We start from the raw sequence: 9,297 nt of genomic DNA, 5'->3' as shown, positions 1-9,297 counted from the left end.
CTCCCCTCCGAGTTTTCCCCTTCGCTCTACTGTTTTCTTCCCAAGGGAAAGTCCCTCTCCGTGTCTAGCCTTCATCCCTCCTGCTGCATGCCTAAATCCCCTTCCCTTCTTTGCTCTATGAGACAACCCCTTGCAGGATCATAAACGAAATCTTCCTCTCGCGTTTGCCGCCTCCTCCTGCCAGCGCCCCTCCACCTTCCCGCTCCTAAAACCTGTCCCCCTAGCCTGGAGAAGTTCTCCGTACCGCTCCCCACCCCCACTCCCTGCCCCGAGCTCTGAGGACACCCGGAGGCCCGCCTGGGCCGCCGACCCAGACTGGGACCCGGCCACGCCCGGCTCGCCCGCACGCGGGGCGGAGACCCCTGCAGCCCGCGGCGCAGCCACGACGGGGTTAAGGTTCCGGGCGGGGGGGAGGGGGAGGGGGCCGGGAGGGGCGGGTGCGGAGCCAATCGGCGGCCGCAGAGTCCCCGGGGCCGCGAGCGGGGAGCGCCGAGCAGGGCGCCGGGAGCCGAGCGCGCCGGGCTGGGGCCGGGGCCGGAGCGGAGCGGAGAGCGAGCGCGCCCGCCCCAGCCCCGAGTCCCGCCGCCTTCTCTCCCGCCGCAGCGCCGGCCCAGCGGCCGCCGCCCCAACCATGGAGCAAGACAACAGCCCCCGGAAGATCCAGTTCACGGTCCCGCTGCTGGAGCCGCACCTTGACCCCGAGGCGGCGGAGCAGGTGCGGAGCCGGGCGGGGTGGCAGGGGACTCGCCCTGCAAAGAACGAGGGACCCCCTAGGCTGGAGGATCTGAGAAACCTGCTTCGTCCGCCCTCGGCAGTGCGCCCCTGTGAGGGCGACCGCGCTCAGTTTGGGGGGGAGGGGGGTCTTCTATCCCCTCCCCCACTGTTGGAGCCACCTCTCCCTGTCCGTGCTAGCACGAGCGCCTCCACTCGAAGCCTGTCCCCGCAGAGTCGCTCTCTGCGCCCCAGCCCTGGGGGAGGGGGCCTGCCTGAGGACACGACCCCAACCCCCTTCGCCAGTATGGCATCCCCCACTCAGTCAACCCCCGCCAGACTTTCTGAGCTGGGGGGGGAGGGGGGGAGGGGGCGCCGTAGGGGCCCGGCAGCCTTGCGGGAGGGGTTAGGGGAGGAGGCGGGGAACGGAGGGAGCCTGGTGCTGCAGAAAGGAGTTGAAAGAAGAGAAATAGCTCTCCCAGCCCTCCCCTCATTGAAGGCCACCTTGCGTGACTCCAGAGAGTGAGAACCAGAAGGAACCTAGGAAAACCAAGAGCGCCCGGGCTTTGGGGAGAGGGGTGGTTGGGTCTGCAGGCTGAGGCTCCCCTCTAATGCAAGTCTGGACACGTGGGTCCTTATTCCCAACTCCTGCCCTTCGGAGCAGAGAGTGGGGGTGGCCTGCAGAGAATGGCGCTGGGAAGCCAGAGGCAGGGGCTCTCGGGAGCTGGGTGCAAGGGACTCCCTAAACACGGGAGCAGCACTGCGCTGGCCTGGGCTCAAGGGGTGGGAGTCCAGGGCCCTGGCCCAGCCGTGGGCCTGGCCTATTTTTAGCTCAGAGCAGCCTGGCAGAGGCGGCAGTGGATGAGAGTGTGTGAGCAAGTGTGTGTCTCAGGGAGAGTGAGCATGTGTGTGGAGAGGGTGACCACCCGTGGTCACTACTACCGCCCATTTGCCAAATATTTGCTCATTTGCGCCATCTCGTTTTGTGTTCTCTGTCCATTTGCCTGGACATCCCCGGTCCTAAAGAATATCTGTCGGCCACAAGGTCAGTTCTCCATTTCCCCCACGCGGCTGCCAGGGCTCTGGCGGGGCCTCCCCACCTGACAACACCCTGTGACCTCTTGGGATGGGCTGGAGAGGGTTCTCTGTGTGGGCTCCAGCTGTTTGGGAGAAGAAGGTCAGGATCTGAAGGGAGGGGTAGGTGCACACACTCTCCCTGCAACTTCAGCTTCCCAAAGTGTGGGGAGGGGTGAGGAACCTGATCTGTCCTCTCCCTGGCCTGGGGGAAGCCCCGTCTCCAGACCCCCAAAGTGTGACAGCAGGACGGACTGTGGTGAGGCCTCAAGCCTGGTGAGGATGAGCAGGGTGGAGAGCCCGAGCCTGGGGAGTGTCCCCCCAGAGTCAGGGGCAAGACTGTTACGCCTGGAGGCAGGGGATTAGCTAAGATACCCTCAGCCCCAGGAAACGGGCCCGTGAGTGTGGGCTGGGGGTGGTTAGGGGTGAGGTTCCAAGAAGGACTGCCTTCCACTGGCACAGACAGGTCTCCCGGACACCTGCATCTGTTTGGTGTTAGAGACGGCAGGTGTCCATGTGTACTGGGAGGAGGAGGGGGTAGTCCAGCTGGTTCAGGGGTCGGGAGACACAGGAGGAGAAGATAGTTCTCTGGAGCCAGAGGGAAAAAGAGAGAGACGGGACTGCCGCCTGTTTTCCTCCAGCCTTCAGAAATCGGTGTCCTGTCCACTAGACCCGAAATTCTACCTGCAGCCTAACCTCAGCCCTTCTCGCTGTGTCGTCCAAGTGTGTTACCCAAGCAAAAAGCTCCAGGCGTGGCAAGAGGGCCTAATCCAGACTGACATGGGAGAGCAAAGGGGGTTAGAAGCTAGGAGTTACAGAGCACAGAGTGGCAGGGGATGGAGGGGCGCCCACGGCGACCAGGTACTTGGTGTGACTGGTTTGGCAATAAATCAGAGGCAAAGGCACGAGGTATCCTTGAGCACTTGGAATTTGGGGAGGTGCAAGAAAAAGAAGAAAGACCATCTATTCACTTCCTAGTAGTTCAGGTGCCTGGGGTGGAGGGGGGTTACTTTAGGAAGTCTGACTTTACTCCCTTCTCTGATATCTCTAGGATATCAAAATTGTCCAAGACTCTGAGCGCCTAGAGATCTTGTCCAAGGTTAAGGAAGGGACCTGTCCAACATCACAGAGCCCTGGTGCCCTCTCAAAAGCCCTTTCCGGCATGCTTGTGGTCTCCTTCTCGGACTCCCAACTTCCACTAACACCCCCACCCTCTCCCTGCCTCTCTGACTCTTCCACAACCAGCACTCCCCCTCCGCCTACAGCAGGAGAGAAATAAAAAGGAGTCCTCTCCTAGGAAAGGATGGCCCTCACCCCACATTCGGGAAGAACACGTACCCGCCTGCTGGTGCCCAGCACATCTGCACCAGGAATGGCCAGACGGACTCACAGCTCATGTGTGTGTAGTGCATATGTGTATGCATATGTGTATGACTGCGCACACACACACACACACACACACGCATGCACACACACACAACCAGCACTGCCGGGGACCTTGAAATGTCACCCAAAACAGATGCCACTGGATTTTCCAGAGAAAACAGTGACCCACCCCAAGAGCCCCCCATTCTGTGCATCTCACTTCTTTGGGGAGAATCGCCCTCTCAGACTAACACTGTGCCTCTTGGCTAAGGCTGACATCCATTTTCTGGGCATAGAGAGGGGCGGGCGTCTTACCACCCCCGCCCCCAGTGGTAGTGATACTAAATAATGGACACAGAGAGAGAGAGGAATTCCATCCTTCAGTATCCTCGCCCTACCGCGCTCAGCCCTGGATGATCTTAACCCCTCTCCCAGCCCTTTGGCTCCCCCCCCCCCCCCAGCTCTGCTGCCCCGGAAGGTTGCTGTAGGGACTCCAGCCCCATGTGCTCCCCTCACTTCCAAGCCTCAAAACCCTCCCGAGAAAGGAAAGAAAACCTACATGTCCCAAGAGTCCTTGGACTGACTGCAACAACAATCAACTTTATTGGCAGCCTGGCAGAAGAGCAGCAGTGGGCAAAGGGGCTCAGAGGCCCAGGAGTCAACCAGCTTTTATATGTTAATTTCTTAGAATGGGACCCTGGGGCCCCGATAAGATTTTTCAGGTAACTTTAGCACACCCCCCCCCCACTAGGTCCTGCCTGTATTTTATTTACCGTTACAAGGATTTGCCCAGACCACACTTGCTGACAAATTAGAAAGGCAGTGTGTCCGATGACAGAGGGAGAAATTTAGAGAGGGACATGGAATTTAGAGAGGGGCATGGGCGAGGGAACGCACCTTCAGACCTACCTTCCTGGTGCCGTCGCCCAGGCTGGGCTGGGTGTGAGGGGTGCTGTCCACAGATGCTGGCGCACAAAACGTTCCTGTCTGTCTGGGGTGGTGGGCTAGAAGACTGGGGGAAAGCCCTCGTGCCCTGTCAGGTTATTTCTGACCATCGATCAGGATGGACGGAAGGACAGCAGGCCAGAGATCGATGCATTTGAGCAGATACAGCTGCTGAGAGGGAGAGCTGGGGAGATGCGGAATCAGAAAGGGGGGATGGGGGATAGAGGGGGCGGGGGTGATCTTTTGGGTCCCTAAGGGAAAGGAATGGGCCCAAGAATGTCCACCCTGGGACCTGAGGCTCAGTGTAATGTGGTCATTTTTGAGGTATGTTAAGCGGGTGGCCTGGATTATGTTGCTGAAGGGTACTGGGTGGGGCTTTGAGACTGCCACGTGCAATTGACCTCTCCCCTCAGATTCGGAGGCGCCGCCCCACCCCCGCCACCCTCGTGCTGACCAGTGACCAGTCATCCCCAGGTAACCACCCCCGGGATGGGTCGCTGAAGGGAGTGGGGGCTGCTGAGGGGGTCCAGTGAGAGAAGGGGGGGGGCGCTGGCTGGAAGAAGGGCAGATCTGAGGAGTCCGAGAGCTTCTAGGTCCCAGGGTCGGGAAAGCGGGCGGCTGGATTAGCAGGAGGATTTCCTTTGCTTTGGAAAGACGGAGCAGTGCTAGGGAGGGGAGGGAACGCACCTGCGTCCTAAGCCCCCCCAGGAATTGGGGTGGTCAACTGAGTGCCGTTGCTGCGGCAACAGTCTTCCAGGTTTCTCGAGCAACTGAGACGCTGAGGCCCCCACCCCCAGAGGCAGTGACAGCTGTGAGGGGGAGACACCGCCTCCATCAGCTAGCCTCACAGCCCCCAGAGGGGAAGGGGAAGGTTAGACACAGCTCAGGGAGCAGCTGGCATGCCGGTCACCACTGTGCCCAGCAAGGTCTGGGGAGAGAACAGGGTCTCAGGGAGTGTCGGGGAGAGATGGTCATGCTAATAAGCCAGACTGGAGTTCAAGATGCCTGAATGTCCGGCTTGCCCCCAACTACCAAAATTGGTTGTACCTCCCTGCGCAGGATAAACTTGCTCTTTTTTATCTGGTATTCCCTCCCATGCACGGTTCCGTTCTGAACCTGGTCAATGATTGGGAGGAGAAAGAGCTATGGATACTTCAGAGAGAGGAAAGGAGCAAACACACCACACCGATCCCACTTTGGGAACCTCCAGGTCTGAGGCGAGGATGTAAATACACGATGGACCACAGAGTCAAGGACAGGACTACGTACCGGGAAGAAAGCAAGGCAGGGGGGAGCTGAAGGGAGCAGGCCTGGGGCAGCCAGCCATCAAGGCTGACTTCCTAGCGGCCGATGTGAGGGACAGATCAGGGAAGAGGTGATCACCGAGGCGCCTCCCCTTGGGAAGTCAGCTCTCTTTTGGGGGTCCCCCCCTGGGTTTTCAGTCCTCTTCACTTTCTCCTTTCCCTGTTCCCCCTCAGAGATAGATGAAGACCGGATCCCCAACCCGCTTCTCAAGGTGAGCTGGTCCCTCACGCTCAGCCCAGCCCAGAGAATTATTAGGGGATTATTCCTCAGCCCTACCAATCTCTAGGGCCTTCCGACTCCCCCTTCTCTGCGTCCCTCCCAATGAGCGGACACACACTCACGCCATATCCCCCCACACTCAGTCTCTTTGCTCACTGTGGGGACAGGGGGAGGGGTGGCTGGGAAGCAGGAATGTTCTCCCCCACTTTCTGAAGCCCACGCCGACCCCCCAATCTCCAGTCCAAAGCATGGCAAGGCACAGAAGGTGGGCGAGACGGGCCGGCCCCCATCTGTGCCCTGTGTCCTTCACAGTCCACTTTGTCCATGTCTCCACGGCAACGGAAGAAGGTGACGAGGACCACACCCACAATGAAAGGTTAGGAACACCCTTCCCGTCCCCTTCTGCCCCGCTGTGCCTGAGGCTGAGCCGTAGACCTGATGACCCCTTTGCAGGGAACCGTTGCGAAGTCTTGAAACCTGCCTCTGTTAGAGTTGAATCGTTTGCTAGACAGTCTGGGCTGGGCTCCAGTTCTGCCTCCCACTAGCTGGGCGGCCTGGCAGAACCTGCTTAACCTACTGAGCCCCGAGTACCACCTCACTACGGCAGTTAAATAAAATATGCAGTGCTCACCACACAGAAGGTACTCAAATATTTCTTGAACCTAAACTGAGTCTTCTCTTTTGCCCCAAGTATCCCAGCAAGTTAGGAGGGTCTTTTCTTCCTGAAGGCCCTGCCCCTCGCCTCTCTGACTTTTGAAGGAAGTATGTTTTATTGTCTAGCTTTAGGCCCTCCTTAGTGCCCAGCTCATATCTTTCCCCACCCCACCCCTCCCCCCCCCACCGACCCCCGTTCAGATCTCAGGGGATGGAAATGTCACACCAGCAATGTCTGCCGGCCCTTCAGCGGGGCTGTTGAGACTCTGAGCAGTCACGTCCCTCCCTTTCTGTGCCCCCAGAGCTCCAGATGATGGTTGAACATCACCTGGGGCAACAGCAGCAGGGAGAGGAACCTGAGGGAGCCGCCGAGAGCACAGGGACCCAGGAGTCCTGCCCGCCTGGGATCACAGACACAGAAGCGGAGTTAAGGCTGGGCCCTTCTGGGAAAGCACAAAGTACGTTGAGGCTGGGGAGGGACTGGCCCGGGGGGAGGCAGACCTTACCCGTGATAGGGAGGGGTCTACTAGGAGCCGGAAACTGTCCTGGGAATATGGATATGTCTGGATGTATTCCACGTATTTGCGTCTCCTCACCTTTGCTTACTGAATGACAGCAAACCCTCCCCACCTGGACTGCAGGGCTCCCTGCTGTACGGAGGGAGGGAGCGAGCCCACCGTGGCGGGTCCAGCACGCACAAGCTAGAATCCTCCTCACTTGACCAGCCCGGAGGCCTCCAGCGACTCACTTAACCTCAGTCTGTAAAATGATAACGACGATGCCTATGGCATTGGGTTGTTTGCGAAAATGAAAGGAGACCGGTTCCTAGCCCAGCAGCCGACACATGCAATAAACCGGAAGCTGCTGGTAGTGCTGTTAACACATCTCCACAGTCCCTCATCCCAGGTGGGATTCCAGAACCCAGAGCTTTTCCCATTCTATGAAGGTGACATGGTGTGTGTATATATCTACTGATATTACGTAATACCCTCCAACAGAGCACCCTGTAATCACACACATTAATATTTCTGCAGTGAAATGAATGGTCCTACCAAATGGGATAAAGACTAAAAGGAGTCCCGTATCACCTCAGGTCAGGTTTTGCCCAATTGTACCCAAACTTTTTTGAACTCCCCTTTGAAGCGTTTTTTTATCTTTCAATTTCTGATTGCAAATTTAAAAAGTGAGCCTGTAGTAATCATTGTGATGAGAGAAAACACCGCTGGGCTTGTCCGATTGCCCCCAGCCTGGTCTTGGGCCCCTCTCAGGGGTCACTGGATGTAGTGAGAGGAGCAGCTCCCTCTCCAAGCTTTCATGAATACTGCCTCTCCCTCCCACCACCCCTTTTCCCTCCTTAGAGCCTGCAGAATCCATCCCTAAAACTCAGGAGAGGGGCAGTGAGAAACCCAGCACAGGGGAACCCACAACCCATATACCACCATTGGATTCCCAGGGAGCCAACTCGGTAAGAGCCTAGGGCTGGGGCTGCCTGGTCTACAGGAGAGCAGGCTGTGTCAATGAGGGCAAGGACTAAGATCTGGAATTAGGGGGTGGGGGAACAGAGGACCGGCTTCAGTTACTGAAGAGCTATTGTCTGAGGCAAGAAGATTTGGGGGTATTACGTATCCATGGACAGAGAGAAATGGGATTAAGCTGCAGGAGGAAGGGTTGAGGTTAGACTCTGTATTGGGGTTTCTGGCTCCTGGACTGGGTGATGAAGTAGACCGTGGACTTTCTGAGAAAGGGCATTTGGAACTTAAAGGGAGAGCCTCATGTCCAGGCTGGGTGAGCAGTGGTCATGCCTGGAGCAGAGGCATTGATGAAACAGCCTCGTGGGCTCTGATTTTACGGTCCTCCCTCCCCTGCGTAGGCCGGGCAAGCGGGGCGACTGGCGTCAGACATCAGAGGTTAGATGCTTGAGGATGGGCAGACTAGTAGGGGTGGGGACAGTAGGACCTCTGGTCTCTCACATGCCCTCTTTCTGCCCCTCCCCCACAACAGGTCTGAGAGTGAAGGAGGTATCCTGGAATCAAGACTGCGGTTGGGATGCATGGACACTGGATTTGTTTCTTATTCTTCACTTTTGGGAAAAATCTCCTGTTTTTAAAAAGTGATAAATTTGGTGTTAGGTGCTTGGCATTTTCCTTCTTTCCCAACTTAGAGAATCCTTTCTCCCTCCCTTCTTGTCCTGCCCCCTCTACAACTCCCTGCTCTTCTGCCCAGCTCCCTCTGGAAAGAAATGGGGAAGCTGGGCAGGAGAAATGGGGAAGCTGGGCAGGAGCCATGAGAAAGGGTTGGGTGTGGGGGAGTTCTCCCCCAACCCTGCCCTTACTTGCTCTGGGAAGAGAGATGGGGGTCAGACAGGTGAAAGGACTAACTTCCAGGGCACCAAGAAGGAACAAAGGGCCTGGGTTCTCTTTTCTTAATTGCAGAAAAGATACCGCCACCTGGCAGGGTTGCCCTGCAGCTGTGAGACTTGGGAATTGTAAGGCCCTCCAGCTGCGACTGTGCTGTGGCCGCCGCCTGCTGGACAGGAGGCAGAACTGCACCCTGGCTCGCCCATGGGAAAGAGGTGTTGCTTGTGTGGATGCCTTTGCCTGTCCTCCAAACCTTAATGATTCCCACACTTCAGGGCGTGTTCCCTCCTTCAGCCGTGAGGAGACCACACCCCCTAATCCAACCCGTTAGCAAAGACGCATGGAGAACACAGTGGCTATGAACAAAGAGGCCTTTGCTGGGACCAGGAAAGATCATCTCTCCCTTGTCCTAGACACTGAGGGGCCAGGGGAAAACACAAAAGCCAGCACAGGCGAAGAAACTTCCATAGTCAGGCCTCTCCTGCTTTTGTCTTTCCAGGGGGGAGAGGGGAAGAGGGAAGGCAAGATTCACCCTTGCTTACTGAAGCAGCACTCTGATGGAGAGAAAAAGAACCTGGGTGTAAGGTCCCACTTCTGCCATTCCTAGTATGTGCTCTCAGGCAAGACCCCAGCTTACCCACCTACACATCAGATAGGGAGAACACCA

General features: G+C 57.5%; 1 protein-coding gene across 1 annotated transcript; it reads left to right on the top strand.

Moving 5' to 3' along the window:
- Positions 1–471: 471 nt before the first annotated feature.
- On the top strand, positions 472–8,405 carry PPP1R1A (protein phosphatase 1 regulatory inhibitor subunit 1A). Its single transcript, XM_045462947.1, has 7 exons — positions 472–715; positions 4,509–4,569; positions 5,574–5,611; positions 5,932–5,995; positions 6,576–6,731; positions 7,632–7,738; positions 8,275–8,405. The coding sequence occupies exons 1-7, from the start codon at positions 632–634 to the stop codon at positions 8,278–8,280; spliced, it is 516 nt and encodes a 171-aa protein (XP_045318903.1). The 5' UTR covers positions 472–631; the 3' UTR covers positions 8,281–8,405.
- The last annotated feature ends 892 nt before the right edge of the window (positions 8,406–9,297 follow it).

The sequence above is a fragment of the Leopardus geoffroyi genome, chromosome B4 (assembly GCF_018350155.1).
Source record: "Leopardus geoffroyi isolate Oge1 chromosome B4, O.geoffroyi_Oge1_pat1.0, whole genome shotgun sequence".
NCBI lineage: Eukaryota > Metazoa > Chordata > Mammalia > Carnivora > Felidae > Leopardus > Leopardus geoffroyi.
Note: the sequence above shows the minus strand (reverse complement) of the source record. Positions and strands in the feature narration are given on the sequence as shown.

Excerpts from the sequence above, each read along its gene's own strand:
- PPP1R1A (XM_045462947.1), top strand. The coding sequence starts at position 632 with ATGGAGCAAGACAACAGCCCCCGGAAGATCCAGTTCACGGTCCCGCTG. Across the intron at positions 4,570-5,573 it reads CAGTGACCAGTCATCCCCAG|AGATAGATGAAGACCGGATC; the intron begins GTAACCACCCCC and ends GTTCCCCCTCAG. Across the intron at positions 6,732-7,631 it reads CCCTTCTGGGAAAGCACAAA|AGCCTGCAGAATCCATCCCT; the intron begins GTACGTTGAGGC and ends TTCCCTCCTTAG.